The sequence below is a fragment of the Eleginops maclovinus genome, chromosome 16 (genome assembly GCF_036324505.1).
Source record: "Eleginops maclovinus isolate JMC-PN-2008 ecotype Puerto Natales chromosome 16, JC_Emac_rtc_rv5, whole genome shotgun sequence".
Classification (NCBI taxonomy): Eukaryota; Metazoa; Chordata; class Actinopteri; order Perciformes; family Eleginopidae; genus Eleginops; species Eleginops maclovinus.
The window spans coordinates 15,508,638-15,531,995 of NC_086364.1; the positions used below are offsets into that span (position 1 = coordinate 15,508,638).

The 23,358-nt window shown below is 42.2% G+C and overlaps 1 protein-coding gene across 3 annotated transcripts in view; it reads left to right on the plus strand.

The window, feature by feature from the left end:
• The window catches only part of cep112 (centrosomal protein 112), a 95,627-nt gene extending 73,325 nt beyond the window's left edge, over positions 1-22,302 (plus strand). Inside the window, exons 23-27 of one of the 3 annotated variants that reach the window (XM_063903491.1) lie at positions 661-810; positions 12,478-12,567; positions 19,793-19,894; positions 21,189-21,253; positions 22,032-22,302. In XM_063903491.1, coding sequence (XP_063759561.1) covers positions 661-810; positions 12,478-12,567; positions 19,793-19,894; positions 21,189-21,253; positions 22,032-22,035 — 411 coding nt within the window. In that variant the 3' untranslated portion in view covers positions 22,036-22,302. Of the gene's footprint in view, positions 1-660; positions 811-12,477; positions 12,568-19,792; positions 19,895-21,188; positions 21,258-22,031 lie in introns of those variants that run through there. The other 2 variants (XM_063903492.1, XR_010167622.1) reach the window with 2 other exon arrangements.
• The last annotated feature ends 1,056 nt before the right edge of the window (positions 22,303-23,358 follow it).

Here is a 23,358-nt window from a genome sequence, read left to right on the forward strand (position 1 = left end):
CTCTCTCCCTTTCTCTCTCTCTCTCTTTTACTCCCTCTCATCTTTTCTCTGCCTTTCCCTGACAGTGGCTTAAATAGAATGTTAATTTTTGACTGGAGGATTTCAAAGCCGAGCCAGTTTCTTTTCATCTTGGTGCGCACCGCAAGTTCACCAACACAAAGTCACTCCGCTCTTCAAAAAGGAAGTTGTTTTTTCCTTCCTGTCTATTTTTTTTTTTTAACCTCCCTCTTTTTCTCTCTCCCTCTCTCTGCTTTCTCTGTGTTGTCTGTCTTGTCTCAAAAAAGACATGGGAAAAAAACGGTGTTTCCGGGGGATTGTTAGAGACATCCAAAACCATGACGAAGGCATTTTCCTTCTGATAGGAGTCATTTTCTAAGTGAAATAAAGCAAATCAGCATTTTGTCCAGTCAACCTGTTTCCTTTGCACTCTGGTCTTTCAGTTTATTACTTTTTTAAAAGTTCATATAACATATGAGGTTGTTTTGCAATTGGAAAACTTTCCCAAGAGCAGATATTTGTTTTTATTCACAATTTTATTTGACAGGTGGATGTAGCAATATATCGCTAGTTCTCCATCTGCTGATGTTTCTGTAAATCATTTTACAATTCAAAATTAAAAGTCACATTTTCCTTTTTTCCTTTATCTCTTCTCATCTATAGTTAATTGCGGAGCTACAGACATCATTATGTGACTCGAAGGAGGAGGCTGTTCGTCTGCAGCAAGCAATGGAAAAGCAGTTAGAGGAGTCCAATGTGAGGTGGGATGAGGAGAGGAGGACAATAAATCACCACGCCGATCGCGCCAACAAGGTCAGTGTCAGGCCCTTAAGAGACCATCCAATTTATTGCATCAACATGGATGTTATGAGAAACCTAAATGACTCATTAGCAATACCACTCTATTATTAAAGTGATTATTATGACAGTTTTGTCAGCATATTTTAGTAGAGGCACCTAAGAATAAAGAGCAGCTCTAAGAATATTAGAAGGAATAATGACACTTACAGGAAATACAAACTTCATGGGCAAAAAGAGCAATGGTGTTATACAGTATCACATAGCAAGGGTTTATTTAATGATTGCGTTATCATCTAGTAACTTCATTTATGATAGTAGTTATGAATCAGAGAAGCATGTTGCAATATTGTAATATGATAATTATATTTATTCATACAGCCCTTTTTTTATCAAGGTTACAAAATTCTTTCCTGGACAAGAAATCAAATATAAAACTTTAAAAAATCAATACTAATATAAAAGTTAAATATAATAGCAAAACAAACAGCTGATAACCAATGCTCTTTGAATGCTCCCACAAAAACAATTTCTAACATGTTTTATATAGACACATATATTTAGAATGAAATAATGAGTCTCCATTACTGTCTTTTTGATAATACATACACTATCCCCTCTAATGTAGGGTTATAAAAGCTGCACCAGCGTCGGTCAATCTTCATGGTGCCATTTTATCCATCTCTATAATCTACCTATCTCGTTATTCTCCTAGCAGTCTTATACGTCCTGTCCCGTGTAAGTGGTCTATGTAGTGTTCATCTGTAAAGGCAAACCTTTAGACTGAGAAAACGGGGGGGCGTCCATAAACTACATCCTTTAAAAAAGCCTTGTCTGGATTTTACTTTTATGGAGTAGACACGGGTCGCTTTTCTTTTGTTGAAACAAGGTCACCATTTGTATGCACGCTCTCTGTCATTTTTATGGCTAGCTGCAAACTCCATAGTGTCTTTAAGTGGCTTGTGTGCTCTCTGTCTGGCTGAACCTTATAAATATGTCTGCTGTTCCCCATCAGTGTTCAGTCATGTTGCACTGTTGTCTAAGCTGTGTCTGCTCCGTACAGTGTGACACTTTTTTAAATGTAGATAAAACTGAATTTCCTTTTCTTCCTCCTCTGTGCGTTTTTTATTTTTCGGACTCGCAGGATCTTTTATTCTGCCCCCTGCCTTAGCAACCAGACTTGGGCACGGTGGCAGTTGATTGGGTGTGGCTTTCTAAATAAAGAGTTGTTGTGTCTGGGATCAGGACATGTTTCCAAACACAACCTTGTCTGTTTGTGGTTCGCAGCTGCCTATATAGTAAGGAGTCAGATCTGTGAGCCTCCCTTAAGATCTCCTCCCCTTCCAGGCCCTGGTAGCCAGGCCCGCCTCGCTTGGAAATTTCTCTGAGAGTGGCCAGTTTGCTTCGGCCTGCCATGGACCTGCTGCACACCTAACGCATTAAATATCTGTTGCTATCCATATAGGCCGGTAGTGGTTCTTTGGTCCAAATCATTCAGTTCAGATGATCTTTTTAGAATCCCTGTCTCACTCATTAAAAAACACATTCACTGGTTCAGATCATAATTATAAAAAAAAGCTTCAGGGAGTCATTTTAAGCGGGGCTACACACAGGCAAAGCACTGGAAAGATGAGCTGATTACTTTTTAAAGCTTGCCAAAAATGTCTAAATGTACAATAAGAACTACAGTAACATAATTCCACCGAGATGCAGTTACACATACTTACAGAAAGCAGAGTACGTATAACATGGGAATCAAGACGATATTTGAAATTGTAAATATTAAACATGTTAAATACATTTAAATCTTATATCCTATTTTGTGTGTGGGGAACAATGAAGACAGACGAAAATGTCCTCACATGTCAGTATTTGTTGTGTTTGAAGGTGTCTGTGAAGATTAAACACATTTTATAGTATGGGCCAGCTTTTACACTAAAAGTACAGAATCTTAAATCAGGCCTTATTTAATATATTGTTTGAGAAATGTTTCTTATGTAATTTTGTTTAATGGAGACATGGTGGCACTAACTGTGGCTTTCATTTCGCATATTGTAATCTAAGTTTACCATGACACACACACACACACACTGTCTCCCCTGTTGTAGGCTGTGTTACAAGTCACAGGCCTTGGCATCTGTGTTGGGAGCAGACAAAGGCATTCTGTGCCCATTATCTGTATCCTCATTATTACGATCCCCCCTGTGTTAACCACCCGCTAATGAGACTTCAATTAATGGTTTGAATGCTTATTAAAGACCAGACATGAGTGGAAGAAATAATCAATGGGGGAAGGGAAGGTAAGACTTGTCAAACAGCAAAAAGGAGACCGAACATAATGAAAATAAGATAAATATTTGGTGTGAACTTGAAAGAAGAGGGAGAGGAGATTGATGAGATGGTGCACAATGAAGGGGAAGAAAGAGAGGAAGAACCAACAAAAGGATGGAGGAAGTATGAGGATTGAGACGGCAAACAGAAGGACAAGAGAAGAAAAGCGAGAGAGGGACAAAAAAGCCTGAAAGAAATGGCGGAGAGCTGTCAGTGGGCCATCGAGGGAGTGTGTCGCCTGCTGACATTGTTTCCATGCTGCTCACTTCAAAGGGCTCGGATTATGAAGAGAGCGAGGGGCTTCAGACAATGGGAAGGGAAGAAAATAACATCAAAGTTAGCCGCGCATTTGAATTGGGATAATCCCAAAACAGTTGTTCAGAATGCATGCTGCACCGGATCAGATGTCCCTTTTATTTTTTTTCCATCGCCAGCCCCGTTCAGCCATTTCTCCTGAATTTAGCTCCCTCTGTGGCTCTACTGTACTTGTGACTTCTTAAATATGGGTGTTAACCGCGGAGACCGTTGCATCTCGTAAAGCCCTTTTTTAGAACAACGTAGTACAGTTAAGTATGCTCATTATCTGGGTTTTTATGTATGTGACATTTTTGGTGGAGTATTTTTGAATGTGTGTGTACGTGTAGGAATAAGCACTTGAGTGGGTGCCTGCTTGGTGGACACTTGCATAGGCCTTTCTCAGTTTGAATAGGAAATGGATTAAATGAAATTGTGTGTGTTTCGAATTGTTGCAGACGTGACGTGTGCAGCTGGTTAGTGCGATATGCCCGTTGAGATAAATGAGCAGACACACTGTTGGGCACTAAGTAGCTTTGATGATCTGGTCTGTTTTAACTCTAAAGCTCAATTAGATTCTTTTATAGCTTAATATTTAAAATTAATGATCTTATATGAAAGGGCTTCCTGTACTGTTGAACCCACCTCTGAAGGTTTTAGCCACTTTTAGCTTTAACTTTTAGCTCGTTGTTTTGGTTTTTCTGTTCCACACATAAATCAAGTAGAGTTAGAAATTCTAAAATATGTGGACTAAACCTCAACATATCCATGAATCAGGAACAGGAAGTTGCCCTATCACACATTGGTTAACAAATAACAAGAAGCTGATATTATGTAAATTGCCCTTACTTCCTACCATTAATGCTTTTGAATGATAGCACATTCGGAGTTGCAGCCAGTTATATTTAGTTTACCAATTATCTCATAATGGGCAATGCTGGAGTGGGCAGTTTAAGCACACTGGATCCAGGCCGGTGTCAGAGGAACCCAACATGAAAGTGTTGTATTTGCTTTCATCTGTCCAGTCTATTCATATCAGGTAAGGGGAACAGGAACCAATATAGAGGAAGCCTGTTTAACGCATTGGGACATAGCCAGCGTTTAGGTGAGAGGATTATTCACTTCCTGATGTCATCCGTTTCCTTACATGTGGTTTCTTCGAAAAATGACTCAAATATGGATGGTTTTTTTTCCTTTATGAGACGCAGGGGGTGGAGGTGAATGAGAAGTTTAAAAAGAAGGTTATTGGGATTACTTTGATACACAATGGGTGCATGTGTGGCCGTGTGCACAGCCAGTGTGTTTGCCTGTGTGTGAGAGAGTGTGTGCCTGAAATGTGCAGCTGCCAAATCTGACAGAACTCAAGCCCACATTAGCCTGCCAAGAGAAAGGTACAAAGAAACACACACACACACACACACACACACACACACACACCACACACACACACACAGCCTGTCTCCCTCCACACCCATATCTTTCAACACCTGTTCTTTTACTCTTTCTGTCTCAAACTGTCTTGTCTGTCTCCAACACACTCCACACACAAACACACACACACACACACACACACACACACAAGCACACATGCTCACCTCGCCCTGCCAAAAGGGAGAGGTGGCTGGTGAATAAACAATGGCACTCCGCCCATAGTGTCACCCGCCTGGGCTTTGATCAGCACCGCTGTTCCTGCTCCCCACAGCAGTGCTTCCTGTCTTTCTGCCTGCCTAATGTTGCAATGCGCGCACACACACTAGCATGCTCACACACATCCATAACTTAGTGTTCATGTCTCATTCTTATACATGGGCCTACATATACTATCTCCCCATTCTCTCCTCACTAAGTCTTTATCTGTGTCTTTCTGTCCCTCACACTCGCTCACAAACATAGCTTTGAGTTAGTTCCCTTGTCTCTACATCTTTCTATAGGGTTGCATTCTCTAACACACACCCACACAGGGATACACGCTTTTGATCCAGGCCCATCCAGGAGTAACTTGTAGAGCAAGTCAAAGAGAAGGTCCTGTTGTAGTGTCCTCTGGGTGAAATGACAGTAGAAACATTACATAATGCAACACAGTGACCATTGCCTCTCTGTGTTTGAGGATGACAGTGAATACATGAGGTGCACTGTGCTTTGTACACTTGACAGTGTGGGGTGTACATTTCTTTGTCAGATTGAGATGGAGTCCATGTGATCTACTTGCTCTTGCTTTTATTCTTGCAAACCAGTAATGAGGGACAAGGCTCCGGTGAAGACACATACAACCACACAAACATGTCGACATTCAAGCGGGCTAGCTGGAGCAGCTGCAGTTTGTCTGTAGTTCTGTACTTATATATGCATTAGTTTCTGAGGGGGTTGAAAGGATGACTTTGCCTGTGGGAAGGAATGGCAGCAGTGGATCAAGAACAGGTGTGCCGGGAACCCTCTGTTGTAGAGGCAAAGAGCTGCTTCAATCATTGTGTGTATGCATGTGTGTGCATTTCTCTTCCCTGTTCGTGTGTCCGTCCATGTCCTTCAACACATAACCATTTTCTGTGTGTCAACCTTGAACTGCGCATTTGTTTACTGAAGTTTAAGCCATCTGTCACTTCTTTGTTTTCTGTGTGTGTGGGCTTGAGTACAACTTTCCCGGTTCACTTTTTTCGCTTTAGGATATATTAAATAGTGCAAGTGGCGCAGTGATACTGTCAATCTCACTGAGAATAAACACCTCAGTCTGTATCTCTTTCCAGGCTGTTTTTACCTTAAGACAAACCTTTAGTTTGACTGTTCCATAAACCAACCAGTGCCTCTGTGTTTAAGGTTATGGGCAACTGCTCCTTCCAAGTTACTGCATACTATTTTTCCATTTTTAAGAGAGAGAAGGCAAAAATAAATGTGGTAAACAGAGCTAACTTAAGCAACGTTGTGAGTTAAATGTTGTTTTTGAGGAATTTGTAAGTGTAAAATGATTTATTAGCCCCAAGAAGTTGACATTGCTTATATTGTTTTAGCCTTGCGTTATCCACATTCTCCCTCTGTTTGCTCAGTTATAGCTAAAATAACTATAAAGTATTGTGAGGAGTCCATGGTACTCTCAATTTTGTGTCTTCTGTGACCATTGTGCTTTTAAATCCTCAAAGGAGTGAGAAGACTGTTGTGCTGTCAGCAGGGCTGCACTCAACTTCCAGTTCAGAACTGTTTTGTCCTTTCTATTAACACTGCTGTCTCATCTTGGACGTGTATATTTAAGGTAATGATCCCTCTTTCTCTTTTTCACTCAGCCTCTCTTTATGTATCTCTGTAAGCACCAATCTGCCTGGTCTGTGTATATGTTAGTGTGTGTGTACAACGCTACGTGTGTGCCTAGTGTTGGCTGATTGATGACTTTTCCGGCTGTGGGCAAATTCCCGGCACTGTTTGATCCACATATCAGAGGAGGTGGAAGTAGGAGAGAGATAACATTCCAGGATGCAGCTAGGGAACGTGGGAATATCTTAGAGTCCATACTCCACTCTCGGACAACAAACGGAAATTACTCATTAAACCACAGGCCTAATGCTATTTACAAAGAAACCATCATGGGCTAATGTCTTGTTCTTCCCCCTCAAGAATCGCACGTACAGATAAATCCGGGCTGTAGGCAGAAGTAGACAAGCCGCCGTTACTGGGGTGGCACCTCACTTGTAAACTTGAGAATAACACTGTAATGTATGCACGCAAAGGATTACTTCAGCACTTAAGCCAATAAATCTGTCTAGCAAATCCTGTAGAACTGGTTATATGTTAAAAAAATATAGTTAGCAAATGGCATTAAGATAAAGGTTATAATACACTCAAATTAAACTTAATCTCTGCTACATGAAATCAATTTTACTTTCCTAAATCTTTTTTAAATGTTCATGTTTTAACAAAATTCTGAACAGATTTTGGACCACAACAAACTGAGCTCATCACAGCCAGCCGTCATATGTTTTGTCACTGTAATGTGTATTAGTACATATTGTATAATATTTGTAGCAACCTTTATGACATCAGTGCTTTCCTGGTATAACCCGAACCCCCAGTCCTGAAATAAAACAGCGTTCTTTGTTTTATTCTATCTTTTTAAAACAAGTGTTTTAAGCCTGTAATGTATTGGCAAGTTTAGCTAGACTTTACATCCATTAAATAATATACCATTTGATAAACAGAATATATGTATGTGAGCCCATGCAAACACACACACACACACACACACACACACACACACACACACACACACGTACAAATACTCACAGGGCATATGGTGCATATTTCAGAGTTGTTTCCTATTCTCTTTCTACTGCAGCTCACAGCAGCTGAAAGAGTCAGAGACGGGAAGATAGAGAACAGTGTGTTACCCCTGCGGGCACAGCGCGGTTGCAACATGTCTTCATTACCGTGGCAATTGTCTTACTATTTTCATCAGTACTCGGAAAGCCTCCTCCGTAACTGTGCAGACATGTGTGCATATTGCAATAGACGAGATACTTGTTCTGTTTGCTGTTCAGGAGTGTTTGCTGCTGCCGTCATCGCAGCAGATTCCAGCTTTAACTCGAAATCAACTCAGCATCAGAGCGCTGAAAGCAAGTCGATTCATACGAATATCAGGGATATGTTACAGAGAGGCTGGCTGGTCCACCACTGAACCCCTTCTTTTTATTCCTGCACATAGACAGACAGCAAAGCAAAAGCAAAAGTTTCACTTCTCTAACACCTCAGGAAGAAGATCTCTCTCCTCCTCCTCCTCCTCCTCCTCCTCCTCCTACAGCTTCTCTTACACTCAATTCTTTACCTTTCCCACAATCCTTTGATAAAAGTGCAGATAAAAGAGAGTCTGTGCTCATCTCTCTGGCCATCCACCTCTCCTTGAGGTTAGCACCTCCTTTATTATTTACTATTAGATCAGTAGACACATACACACACCACCTTGTTCTTCTAAAGCTGGTGTGTGTGTGTGTGTGTGTGTGTGTGCGCGTGTGCGTGTGTGCGTGGGCATTGTGTCTTTGCTTATGTATGTCTGTGTGCTACGTGCCCCTTGTGTTTGTTTCTGTTCTTACCCTTTTGCTTGTGTGTGAGTGTGTGTGCTTGTGTGTGTGTCCTTGGCTGGAGGCGGTGCAGTGTGAGGTTTTTCGCTGCTGTCTGAAGTCGTCCAGCCTCAGTGTCATTAGAGGATCTCTTTAATCCAGACTTTGGGAGAAACTTCTGACAGCACGCTGCAAATAGAAGGCCCCGCCGCACATGAGGAGCAGCTCGGCTCCTAACAAAACACCAAGTTTAAAGAGGCCCCTGGCCTTTTTTCCTTCTCCCTCTATTCCCGCTCTTCTTTCTTCTTTGCTTTTTTTCCTGCCCTCTGTTGCTTTTACTTCACCCTAGGGAAACATGCCTGCCTTATCTGCGCAGGAGGACCACCCAGGAAAGATGACTCAGGCATTGGTGTGTTTGTGAGACTGTGTGTGTGTATGTGTGCATACAACACTAGAATTGTACACTCATTTGACTGAGTGTAGCACTCACATTTTTAGAACTTTTTTCTGTTAATATTAATGCATGCCTATACCTGCTTGGATCGCTCTGAGCGGTGTGTTTGTTGGTGCATGCGTGCGCGTGTGTCTCGCTAATCCTTCGAACCAAACTTTGGAATGAAAGGCAGAGGCACATTGCTGATGGAAAGGTGAGAGAGGCCTTCAAGCTCCCGACTGTGCAGCAGAGGTTCTCCGCTACTCCATCTCTTCACTCTGGCCGCGCTTTCTCCTTCATGTCCCTCTGTTCTTCAGTATCTGTCTGTCATTCTCACCTTCCTGAAATGTCTCTTATTTTTCTTCCTGTATCCTCCACCTGTCCTACCTTCTCAGGCTTTTTACTAACTTTTTTATTCCTTCATGCACCTTACTCTTTCATTCTCTACCTTCTCCCCTCCTTCTATCACTCCTAGGAATCTGATTCCCCCTTCTTCCTGGCCTGTTCACAATGATCCTAGTCTGCATGACCGATAAATACCATATCACCCTGAGCATCTGGATACACTTTGGCAGGATCCTCTACACTCGGCCATTCACTTACTTTCACACGCTAAACACTATAGAAACGTGTGTGTGTGTGTGTGTGTGTGTGTGTGTGTGTGTGTGTGTGTGTGTGTGTGTGTGTGTGTGTGTGTGTGTGTGTGTGTGTGTGTGTGTGTGTGTGTGTGTGTGTGTGTGTGTGTGTGTGTGTGTGTGTGTGTGTGTGTGTGTGTGTGTGTGTGTGTGTGTGTGTGTGTGTGTGTGTGTGTGTGTGTGTGTGTAGTACAGATTTAAAGCTGTCAGGAAGTTAGACAGAAAAGCTGCAACACCTGGAGAGATGTCTGTTGAATTTGAAAATGCCCTCTCTCATATTTGTCCGTAACTTATTTGAAAAAAAACATTGTATGGCTGGCACTGGATAACAGTCCAAGTCTGATACTGATATTCCAGTCTGACGCAGTTGGAATATCAGTGTCTAATTCATTGTGTTGTTTTATTGTTTTGAGTAGTCTTCTTCTTGTTTCAGTTAGTGAAATGAAAGTGAACTTTATACCGTCTTGTACCACAATATGCCAGGAATCATAATGTCTGAAAGTGAGGAAGACTAAACATTACCGAGGCCCTTTCTGACTCACAAAGTGCTTCTATTCATCAGCAGATTCATCGCATATGATTCTATTAATGAAATGACAAGTGTTGAACTTTTTCTCCTCAGAGTTGTTTTCAACACATCAGATACAGAACCCACATGAAAGAGACGAACACGTCACCAGTGAGGCCCACTAAGTCAGCCTTACTTCCCAGAAGACCTGGTCCAGAAATGCTGTGTCACAGTGCGGGGAATCAGAAGTAGGTTTAGAAAGGGGAGGGGGGGCGTATGGTTTGTCAGGGTCTTCTTTGTCAGCCATACTGCTGCCCCTTAAAGGATAGATCAGGGTGAGATAAGGGTCAGAGTAGAGATATGTTGGAGGAAGAGAGGGAAATAATTACAAGTGACATACTTGTAACTGTTGGGGAAATGTTATCCTCGGTCCATAACTTTCACACAGTTTATCAGTTTCTACTTCCCTCACTATGCTCTATTTCTGCGTGTTGGCATCAGCTGATAGAGGTGTTATAGTGCTTTGCCTGTTAATGATTCTCTCAGAACCAGCTAAAAACATGAGACCAGTGTGACAAATCTTCAGAACTGGCCGGGCAACCGCCGTGTAAACTCGTGGCTGCAGCACGTCTTGTCAATTCTCCGGCCGTAACTTCATAATAAACCTTCATCAAGTTCCAGCTCTCCCGTGTTCTCATTTTGTTTTGACTCCATTGCTCCAGAAGTTTCCATTACAGCAACAAAACCTATTATTAGTAATCAGGAATCGACAATCGGTTCACAAACGATATATATGCTTTGACCTTCCAGATTAGGAAAAAGTAATAAGGAACCAACCTAACACTGACATGCTTTGGTCACTGGAATCAGAAGTCTCGTATAAATAGCTTAATCCCCACAAAAAACCCTTTTTCTTCCGTCGTCGAGCCTTTTGATTCACCAACAAACAAAATGAAATGATGAAATCGAAGGCAAGGGGTTGGTCTGGATGTGGATGTGGGCTGTGATGGGATCGTGACTGGCTAAGAAATACCCTGATTAATAGGATCAACGCGCTGGAAAAACCAGCCGCCTTTCATGCTGCAGAGCTAAGACTGACCTCAACATGCTCCAGAATCATAATAGTCTAGTAACGCTTGTTGATCTAGAAAAACATCTGCCAGAGACTTAAATTAGCAGCACTGCCAAGGAAAGAGGTACATTATAAAGCTCATTTCACTGGGTCAATGCAGTTCAGGTATGGTTTCACGCTATGGCGCAATCTTATTAAAAGAGATTAATTACAATTCAAAGAAGTAAAGGAAAATATCAGTTGAATTTCTCACAGATTTAAGCTACTGCATCTAACAAGGTTTCAATTTCCTTTTTAGTCAGTAGTTCTCAGAGTGTTGCTACCTAGAAGTTCAACCAGGCCCTGAAGCCTAACCATCCGTGTGTCCGTGATTTATGTGAGTGTAGTGTGTTGTAGATCTGGCCGGTCATGCCTATCACCTGGACTTTGTTTCCGTCAACTCTTGAGAATCGGCAAGGCAACACCTGGCCCTCTCACTCAACTCTACTGGGAAGACAGTCTGAGGATGTTGATGCTTGCCAGTGCCCCAAACGTGTGTGTGTGTGTGTGTGTGTGTGTGTGTGTGTGTGTGTGTGTGTGTGTGTGTGTGTGTGTGTGTGTGTGTGTGTGTGTGTGTGTGTGTGTGTGTGTGTGTGTGTGTGTGTGTGTGTGTGTGTGTGTGTGTGTGTGTGTGTGTGTGTGTGTGTGTGTGTGTGTGTGTGTGTGTGTGTGTGTGTGTGTAGTGTAAATCTGTGCTTTTATGTTCAGGTGCGTGTGTGTGCTTGAGCGCATATCACTCGCTCTCTCTCTCTGCTTTTCATGCCAACTAATCAAAGACGAAGTGTCCACATGTGCGCTCGAAACATCTGGTTCTGTGCGCATTCAGGAACTGCGCATTTCTTTCCACTGCTATCACTTACAGGCAGAGAGGAGGAAAAAGAAGTCCTTCCCATATACGTTGCATTCTCTTTCTTTATTTCTTGCCTGAATCTTAGACCCAAAATAGATTACAATGCAACTTCTCAAAAGCCTTTGGAAGTTTGCTAATTCCCTGAGTGAGCAAGTGTCTCTTTCTGTATGCCCTTGTCCACAAATGAGTCTTGTCTTAATGAGGCCAGCTTACCAGTAATTACTGTCATGACTTTATTATTAAGCTTTTAACATGCAAAAGCTAATCACACACTGCATCTCTCCTGCTTCTGTGCACCTTTCTCCATCCCGAATATTCTCTCAGTGGCTCTGGCCGTGTTGATTGTGTGTCCCCAGTTGTTTTTCCGGCTCATATGTTGCTGTCGGTGATCACTTTGCATCAGTTACACATTACACCAAGCAGATCTGAGTTGCTTTTCCGTCAGTCATCTGACAACTCTGAATCTCTCTCTCCCTTCCCCCAGGCTCTGCAGGAAAAGGTGGAGAGTCTTCAGAGGCAGCTGCACTGCTCGGAGAAGAAGCTACTCCGCAAAGAGCTCGAGTCTGAAGAGAAGGTAATACATTTTTTGCTCTCCGTCTCTCTCTATCGTGTCAGGTGTTCACAAGAGCGGCTGGCTGTCTCTTACTCAAACATACTTGCTCCTCGCCATTACTGTTGTATCACTCCTGTGGCCCTCAGACTTCTCATTAATCCTCCCGTGCTTTTTTTTTTGGAGTTGAATGCCTCCATCTCTAACCCCCGATCACCTGGTGTCCCTAGTCCCTCACCTCACAGTTGCCATCCTGACTAGACCCTCCAGGGGGCCACAAAAGACAAAAAGAAAAGGATTTCTCCCTCTTTTCTTCATCACTCTACCATCTCATTCTCCTGTTCAGAGCCACATATATGCCCCCTCGCACATTTCCCAAATTCCTTGAGATTTGGCTTCAAGAGCCAGCGCCTAGGGCCAGGAATGCCACCACCGCCTGCGTTCAGAGGGAAGCCTCTGTGTGCGCACACACTCCCCATTGCTCCCCAGAATGCCCTGTAATCAGGCTCTGTTTTGACCTTGACTCACACACACACACAGAAGAAAGCACTAATGACTACACTCACACAGGAGGCTCTTCTTTGTACCGTGGTATGTACACCAAAGGCATTCATCCTCTAGTGTCCCCTCTGATCCACCCACTGACCCTTGTACACACTTCACACACTCGTCACACACCTCGGTGTCTGGCTGTCATAAATCTGCAGGAAGGGGTCAGTGGTTTTAAGGAGCCGTTGGTCACTGACCCAGTCCCAGAGGCGCTGCTCGTTGTTTCCGATAACTTAAGAGGAGCTAACCCCCTGAACTGGCTGTAATGTCAGATCACCTTGACTGGATAAGGGTTTGGGTTTTATTTTTGAGCTTTGCTTGTATGTGTTTTGAGAGTGTTGTTTACTGCACTATCCATGACTGAAGACGCAATCAATTGATGTATTGCTGAAATGTTTTCTCAAGTATTATCAAAATCTCCTGACTGAATATATTATTCACAGATGTTAGTGTGCTGCATACACCGAGATGTTTTACAGTAATGTATATTTTCCTAAAATTCATGGTCCAATTCCTCAGAAACCATGTTGTTTTAATATGTTATAACCATGTATTGGTATTAAGTAACAAAAAGATGAGTAGACCCTTTTCAGCACATGACCTCTGTCCGTTAGCAAAGCAAGGTGACTTAAGGTAGATGATATCGGTTTAAATAAATGTTGCTCACACAGAATCACAATTCAGTTTATTGCCAGGTATCTTTACACAGACAAGGAATTTGATTTGGTGTCTGGTGGTGCGAGCATGACGAACATAAGGAAATAAGTTGTAAAAGTAGGTAAAAATGTTTAAAGATAATACAAATAATTGTTTTAAAGAAACTATTTAGCATAAATGTATATATACAAAGAACCTTAAAAGCTAAAAAAACAGAAACACTTCAATGCAAATATGGAAATATATGCAAACTACAGCGGATTGTATTTTAAATTGGAGTGCTGTGCTGACAGTATTCTGAAAGAAAAAAAGAACAAGATGTTGTTCACATGTTGTGCAATAATGCATAATGTTCGTGGGGGGGGGGGGGGGGGGGGGTAAAGGATTAGTGTCAGTGGGGGTCCAGGCCCTTGTTGATGAGGCCGGTAGCAGAGGGGAAGAAACTGTTGAGGTGGCGAGAGGTTTTGCTCCTGATGGAGCGCAGCCTCCTGCCAGAGGGGAGCGGGGTAAACTGTTTGTGTCCAGGGTGGGAGGGGTCCGCTACAATCTTCCCTGCCTGCCTCAGCGACACATATTCTGTTTTCCACAGTGTTCAACTGTGCAAAGTGTCCTCACATCTTGTGTTAAAAGAATAAATATTGTGTGTATGTCATAAGATTATTATAAATACATGTTCATTTCATATTGATGCTTCTAATTAGAACATTAAATTACTCAAAACCCACTTATTGCGTGTGGTCTATAGAGCTTAGTCTTATGTGGCTAAAATGTTTTGATACTAGTGCCAGTGAAAAAAACAGATTTTAACCCTATTTCGAAAAATGCTTCTTTCTGGTATAAAGTCACGAACATGATTTATATCAGACAATAAATCAAAGCGAAAACGCGTAAACAAGACACCATTTTTTATTAAGCATTTGGTAGCAATTTCACATAGTTGACAGTTCTTTATTCTCTGCCATAAACACATTTCACTAATTTATCGCAGATTGTTTTGCTGTGACAAAATAGACAGCGAAGACACAAACAGGAAGTGAGGCATAGTGGGTTAAGAATACAGGAATCTCTGTGCATCAGCTCACTCCATAGCTAAAAACAGATACGACAGGATCTGCAGGATGCGGAACGATGACATCTGAAGCACAAAGGATAGTAAGAGCTTTTTAATTAGGTGCAGCTAACGTTTCAACATAAAGCATGTCTTCATCAGAGGGGGAAGCAGCAGCAAGACATTTGAAATGCCTGTGCCCAGCTTCAAGCTGTCTTGCTTATATCAAATGTCCTTGAAAACATCATAGAGAGCAGGATAGATTCACACAATACATTTAGTCCACCTACTGCTTTTTAGTCTTAAATCATCACATTTGTGCAGTGGGAGGACGAGTGCAGGGTGTAAATTGGTGCACTTTTTCTTGGTCGCACACATTTGCTGTTTGCATTGATAGATAAGTGTTTCAGCCGTACCTCTACTATGTTGTCAGTGTTTTGAATGTGTTGTATTCATCACCAATGTCCCTCTGCTGTTATACACACTAAAGCTTTAGCCATGATCACACACTAAAGTGTTTATGCTAACTTACGTTGTTATTTACAGTATTCTCTGAATGTGTACAAATCTAAGAGTGTTACTGGCAAAACGTTTCAGTCCATATCTGCAACTCCTCCATGCCGAGTAGGATTCTCCTTTATCCAGAAAGGGGTCATATTTCTGTATGGATTGAAGGCCCTGTAAACGTATTGATTCTGCTGGCAGAGTATTTACTCAAATGTAGATGTAAATAAGATCTTGTTGTTTTCTAAAGCACTTCTGGCACTACAGGAAAATGAGTTTGAGTTTGGCAACCCATTCTTTTGGCAGAGAGTCACAGTTCTTCTCCCCGTGTGGAGAGTCATGTATTTACTCCAGCCTCCGACCCTGCTCACATAAGGTCAGGTGTATATGTGTGTGATTGAGTGTGCATGTCTATAGGACAACAGCTTTTCTACTGTATATCTTTAATTTTGGTTGCCATTACTGTACATCATACATGCATTAGCCAACACCGGGTCATTGTTTTTTGTGTATGATAATAAACCTCCTCCCAGTCTCCTCACACTGATATTGCCCTAGTTTATCTGCCAAGACTTGTCTTTGTAATCCGATCCCTCACATGCAGAAGCAGTCTTTCTGCCCAGACTTCACACAGATGTTGCTTGCCTTACAGTTGCAGGGCCCTCGCAGGCTCCCCCACTCTAAAATGGCGGATCAGCAGATCGCTGTGTGGTTCAATTCTCCTTGAAGAGAGGCGCAGAGTTTTGAAAAGTACAGCTCTTTGTATAATGATAATACAGTGGTGAACTGCACGTGTTTCAGAGATGTGTTCTCCTGTACCATGGGAGCTTAGTAGAATAAAAAATGTTTAGTATTGATGCAGACATAAAAATGCAGAGGAGTTGAACTTTAGTTCTGTAGGTTCAGTTGTTTTCCTGTGAGCTGTTATTGTTGAGACACATTACATCAGCAGCTACCAATCCATCCCATAGTTCTAACAACTCCAAGATATGAAGCCACTTCTAATCTCCTCCTTTTTTTCTTCTTTCCCTCTCGCAACAAAGCGTTTTTGAATTCAAATCGCTCCGTGGTGAACTTTGAGTGCCAACTCAGTGCAAACTTTGTGAGCGGCGTCATTTTTGATGTACCCCCTTGTTCCTGACAAGGTTTTTGTCACTTTGGAACAAGGGGGTATATCAGAAATCTCTTTCCAGCAGCTACTCCCCCCCCAACCTGTCCCACGCAAGCACACACGCACACCCCAACTTCATTAGCATACATCAAGCTTCAACTTCATTTGAACGTTGAAAGTGTTGAGGGCTTGTTCCTTTCTGCTGGCAGCTGTCAAAAACCACGCCATGTGACAGTACCAAACGCAAGGGAAAGTCAAAACCACAATCCAAAGACTATATATAGATGAAATGTTGTCATTTTAAGATGACTGGGAGGGGAAAACGACTGCCGCTCCTCACAGTCTTCAAAACTAGAGAATCCCGTTCATCAGGAAGAAATAAAATCTCATTTAAACAAGAGCTGTGGAGATGAAGCCTGATTCTTCTCCTGAAAGTCAAAGTCCCTTTTCATTGCTTTGGGATATAGTGGCACACTTCTTTTCCCCCGCCTTTCCCCTCGTGTTTTCTTTCTGCTCACTCTCATCAGGAGTCCGTCAATGACCAAACCCTCACAGGAGGTTTGATCAACATCTTGTTCAAAGGAGCTCGACATCTGTCCTAATGGTAAGGAGGCTTTTATTTTCATCACATGCCTCCTGCCACCTGTCAGGAAAAACAAACATGCCTTTGCTGTAAAAGATGTTTTAAGAAGAGAAAAATTGTGTTTGCATGAAGTAAAACAAAGATGTGAGAAGAAGGACCCTGAAAGAAGCGACAAGACTCAAAGCTGAAGGAACATGTCAGGCATCTTTGGGAAGTTTGAGTTCCTATTTAGAATTTTAAAACATTCAGAGACACAATGAAGTCAGAAATTTCAATCGGTACTCTACCTGTCCTTGTCACCTTTGTTCTGCATCTTTTAGCTGAGCATACATTTCCACCACAGAGATGTTGTTGGGAAAAAAAGGGATGCTGCCTCCACCCACACACATTGCATAGTAAACTAGGGCTAAGCTTTAGTTAGACATGCTGTGGAAATATGTGATTGCAAATGCTTCGGTTTGCTACCCTGCAGCAACGCAGAAACCTGTGTCTTACGCCTTAGACTGTTTACTTAGATGTACAGAAAATGTACATGCAGAAATGTTATAATGCAACAACACAAAGGGAATGTTTATTTATTGATGGGGAGAATCAAACTTAAGAAAATGAATGTTCAGGGCTATTTTTATAATGCTTTTTCCACCCTCAGCAGCTGTAATTGCAGTTGACCACAAACATACGCAACCCTACATTAAAAAAAACTGAAATGTTGACTTTAATTCAATGTATTATGTCAACAAATTTCAGCTGAAAGCAATAAAATTAGGTTCAAATAAAAAAAAACATTCGGTTCAACTTAATATTATGGCTTTGAACAAACCTAATACAGTTACGTGACATTTGTGGACACTCGATTAAAGTCAATGTTTCAGTTTCTCCAGCGTACTGTATCCCATAATACTTTCCGATCCATCCTTGCGACTGTACGTACAGTTGTCCCCGTTGATCCCTGTGAGTCCCAGCGAAAACGCCGTTGTAGCCTTGCCCATTCTAATGTATGGGAAGGAAAATGGAGACAGCATTGCCACAAAGGAGCTTGTAATTTAGGCAGAGCGGATCTCTCATTGCTGTGGCGACTGCACCATACATGAACCAAGAATGCAAACCTAAGGAGCGTGGCTTTTGAAGAATCTAGACTTATATTCAGAGTGGTTGGTAAGGGATGTGTTTATTCAACCATTGTTTATTGCTTTGGTCTGAGGTAGTGGAGTGTGTTTTGTCTTGGCTTGCCATTTTGTTATGACTACAGAAGCTGCTATACATAGATAGACTTTTTAGAAAATCTGCACTCCCTGAGCTTCGGCAGATTTTTTAACTCCCCGAAATTAAAGCTTTTGAAACCCATTTTCCTTTCGCCGCTTGTTTGAAAAGATTGCTCTCAAATTATCCTTGACTTGATTCTCACACAGAGAGAAAAACACATATTTCTGTAAACTTAAAATGAATGGGGCAGAAGGAGCCGGAAAAATTGGCAAAGTTGTGGCAGTCTAATCTACTGCACACTGTGCCGAGACAAAGTGAGCGGCTTCATGTTGGGATCATTTATACTGGGGGTTGCTTTGAAGTGCTTCCCAATCCCTTTCATTGTGCCCAGGAAGATTAATTAGCCAAAGCCAGAACAATCAGTTAAATCCACAACAGGAAAATTATTTTAGGAAAACCAATCTTTTTCCCTCCCCCTCACCTCATTCACGCTCTCTTCACATGAAAGACCGGACTGATGAGAGGAGAGGACAGGGGGGGAGCGTGGGGATATTCTTGATGTTTGCTGGACTTTGGCTCTGTCAAAGACATTATAGTGGGTTGAAATGCTCAGACTCTCCCCTGGTTACACCTTGAAATATGTGGGTGAAAACTGTTGCTTTTCACAGCCCCCGCTGATTCCTCCAGCTCTGCTAAACTATTCATCAAGCTCGGAATTAATTGACCGGCAACTCTTTTCAAAATGCTGTAAATGCTTTTACAGTACCGTAAAAGTCCTGTGTTTGTGAATGTGTGTGTACATTCATGTGTGTTTGCGGGTTAAAGGGGGGGTTGCGCTAACCAAACCCTTTTCAACTTCTATAATCAGACTCTGGTTTAGTGGAGTGTAATTTAGCCCCAGACAGACTTCCTCCAGTCCTCCCCAGTGGAGCTAGCTAGCTAGCCGTTGCGCTGCTGCTGCTGCGTTTGATGTGTTCTGCCCTCCACCACGGCCCTGTCCTCTTCCAAACCCGGCTGTGTCAGGCCCATAAAATGCATTGTGTCACTTCTGGCTGTAGTCTTCAGCAGCCAGTAGGGGGTGTTGTGCAGAGCGAGTCAGGCAGGCCTGCAGACCCCCTGTGGAGATGTGAAGGAGCTGTGAAGAGCGAGGGAATACTCTGAGTCATGAATAAAGAGGGGATACCCACCGTGTGTGTGTGCGTGTGTGTGTGTGTGCGTGTGTGTGTGTGTGTGTGTGTGTGTGTGCGTGTGCCTGCAAGCGAACTGTTCACTTTGGGCGCTGTCTGGAAATACATGCATGACATGCACAAGCACTTATTCAGCAAGATTTTCATTTATTGCTTTTCATTTGTCTTTGATTATGTCAAAATGGTTTAAACCCAAATACACCAACAAAAAATGCAAATTCAGGTGAAAGTCTTTGCTTGTATGTGCATGGATACCGATATCGAGGTTTGCATAACTAATGTGTAATATCAAGTGATAATTCAACCTTTTTAAATAAATAAATGCAAATGTGTTTTTTATGATTTATTTGTAGAGCCCAATTCAAGTTAACCAAGACTGTGTGGATGCCCGTCCTCTGTCTTCTCAGGTGACTGTGGTGCGTCAGGAGTACGAGAAGAAGATCAAAGGTTTGATGCCGTCAGAGCTCAGAAAGGAACTAGAAGACACCATCAGCTCTCTGAAAGCTCAGGTGAGAGCAGCCACAAACAAATCAGATACAGGCGGGACCGGAACCTCCATTCTGGCTTTAATTTCAGGATTGTAAAAAAAAAAATCCTTCCTTTTATTCATTTCAGTAATCCATGCTTCTTTGTACACAATGTATTAAATTGGACAGATTGTCAAAGTACAGTTAAGTATCGTCAGTTCTTTTTGAATTCGACAAAATCCTTTCGTCTTTTAACAATTCAATACTTTCGGAAACATAACCCGCACATCCTGTATACATTTGAGTTATTTGTTTGGTCTTTGGATGTTGCCAATCCTCTTAAACCTTAATTTGTCCTTGTCTGTCCATCAGCTCACCACTTGCAAAAAACCGCATCCATGTTGTTCCTCTGAACCGTGTCTCACACTTATATCATCGGGCCCATTTTGACACCGAATATCAATAAAGGGCTTTCACTTTTCAGTTTTTCCTTTGCAAACAAAAGAGGGATCACTGTAATGATGATTGAAACATGCAGTACAAGTTTTAGTAAACAGCCTCTCTACAAACCCCTGCCTTGTTCAAATAGTACTACCATGATCCCATTTCAGCGTGCAGACCACAGCTCTGTGATCGGATATATTCATAAGATGTAATTCATGCCCAGAGTGGTCTTTGCTCTCATTGCCGACATCTTTGGCTTTGCACATTAACGTGCATTATTCGTACTTGTTTTGTTTTTTTTAAAGGCAGTGAGAGTTTTCATGTCTCTGGAGGCATTTTTTTTGCATATACATCACCACAGTGAAGTGGCAAATGAAATGCTAGAGCTGTCCTGAGGTCTCCCCCACAGAAAGGAATGTACCCTCGCCTGCAGTACGGTAGTCCCAGAACAATACAGATTCTTTCGGAGCCGTGATTATTCTGCCAGGCCTCTGGATGCCGTGTAAATGTAGATGGGGTTTATTTTCACTTTGGCCAAAGACACTTCATAAATAAACTCACACTTTGTAGCCAAACAAAATAATTGTGCTGCCTCCTCCTGCAGCGTCCTAACCTCTACTAACCTGGCTCATAATCTTCCCTCTGTCCCCCTGTGCCTTAACCCCGCTGCCCTAATCTCCTGACCCCCAACCCCTGCTGTCCTGACCCCTGGACTCAACAACCAAGTCTTTCTTCCACTTAGCTATAACCCCCTCCACCCAAAAGCACAATTGACCCGAAGCCACCATACCTTCTCCACTTCCAGTTTCTCTATTCTGATTAAACTATTCAGAGTATATTTTTAAAAAAGATTACTCCATGCCAGACTTTGCATTCTGTGTGTGTGTTGCAGGTTAACTTCCTTCAGAAGAGAGCCTCTCTGCTACAGGAAGACCTGGATGCCTGTCGCAGCAGGAGGTGAGCAGGATTGTTTATATTGTATATAATCGTGTGTGCCTGTAGATAGTTCAAGTGGAAGTTTATACTTCTGTACAGTACAATGCATGTGTTATGTGCCTTATTTTAACACCAGTGTACTTGGGACATGGTTTACTTTTTTATGCACTATTAATGGTGCTTTAGATGAAGTCTTCCAGTGCTGAGAGCTTTGATTTGCCTCCCATCCATCAAACTGTAAGAGCCATTTATGTCTTTATGAGAAGCATCTTAGATATGCAGTGTTAAGAGGGTTTGTCAAAAGAGGCTGCCACTCACATCTCAGCAAACAACTCTAAGGAGTGTCAGTCATGCACATCACAGTAAATAAGCAGTACTGACTGTACTCCACCTCACAACTGAAAGTGATGGAGGCGTTGACAATCTCAAAGACAATGTCATACTTCCTTGCGCCGAAAAGTTGCCGGTTCACGTCCCGATCGAACCAAATACTGTAGATGGACTGGTACCTGGAGAGTTTCCAGTTCATGTCCTTGGCCACGGCTGAGGTGCCCTTGAGCAAGGCACCAAACAAACCACTCTGGGCGCCGGTGAACTGGCTGCCCCTTCACTCTCCCACTCTTTTCCTGCATGTGGTTCTGTGTGCTTAAGTATATAAACCAATGTGAGTGATAAAAGTAATGCCCCCCGTTCTTCATCAGAGGGAGTTTAAATTCCATGATGGTACGTTCTAATATTGATTTATTATAATGTAGTTTTAATGGTTTCTCACTGGATTAAACCCAACCCCTCTGTACAGATAACCATAGGAGAACAGCCTGAACCCTCGCTGAAAAATGATGGAAAAGACGTCCAATCAGATGTGAGCATTACTGAGGAGTATTTCACACATCTGTCATGCCACTGTTCCGGTCATCTTTTCGTTTATTGTGCGGTTGACTGTCATGGTTTTATTGAAGTGTAAACTATTTCTACATTGTCAGAATTCAGTTGTTACTTTGTATGTTTGAATTTGCATATTTATGTTTAAAACATTGTTTTATACTTTTTAATAAACAAACATTGCTCCATTTTCTGTTGTAATGCTTTTTTTCATTTATTCTGAGCATGTTTTCATCTTCAAATACCTCATAATTAGTCCATAAATGTGTGGAAGTCAAGCTGTTGCCCTTGTTTTTATATGACCGCAACATGCATGTTTACTAAGATTAGCCCTGTAACTTAACACTAAAGTCAAAGACCTTCAATTCCCATTTCCCCCACATCACTATTTAGCATCGCCTTTTTGCTCAAGCCCCTGTTTGAACTGTAAAGAGTGGTTGGGGGTTTGTGGTTGGTCCAGATAAAGAGCGCTGCGAGTCAATTGTTTGAAACTCCGGCCAAGCGCTACAGTCCTTGGGCCCAGTGTTTCTCCACCACCACTTTGTGTTTTACCAACGGCTCCACTCAAACCCAGGCTGAATGACTCAGACGATTGAGTCCACGAAACGGCCGCCATGTCTCCATGTCTCCTCCAATGTTTCCAGTTTGAATGTTTTATGATGATAATAACATTCGGTCCACCAAGGATGGGCTTCATAATGAGCCCCCATCCATTGTTTCTTTAAGACTCTCTGGTAGGTGAGGAATGTTTGGGCTTGAATACTGATCATTTTAAAAGAATCCAGTTTCTCCATAAAACAATTCGAAGACATTATTAAATTCCAAAACCAGATTTTGTTTCAAAGCGGCCTCTACTCTTATTTGCATTGGAATGGCTTTCTTTTTGCTCCCGCAGTTCACGCACTTCCATGTGTCCCATTGTCCGTGACCTGTTCTGCTGTCTCCAAACGAAACACTATACCCCTCTCTGTATTTATTTGATGTGCTGATTCTGCTGCCCAGGCAGAGGGAGAGAAGAAACAAAAAAAAGAGAGACGAAAGGAGAGAGGACTGTCAGACCGACATCTGAGAAACAGGAATTTAGTCTTTCAGCACAAAGCCTTTGTAGAGTCTGTTGTTTCTGGAAGAAGTGCGGAAAGGATTCAAGACTGTTGCGGCACAGCATCATGCAAGCATGTATGTGTGTCATTGTTCATGCACTGTGTGTGTGATAACAATCATGTTTCAATGATGGCAAAAGTGTT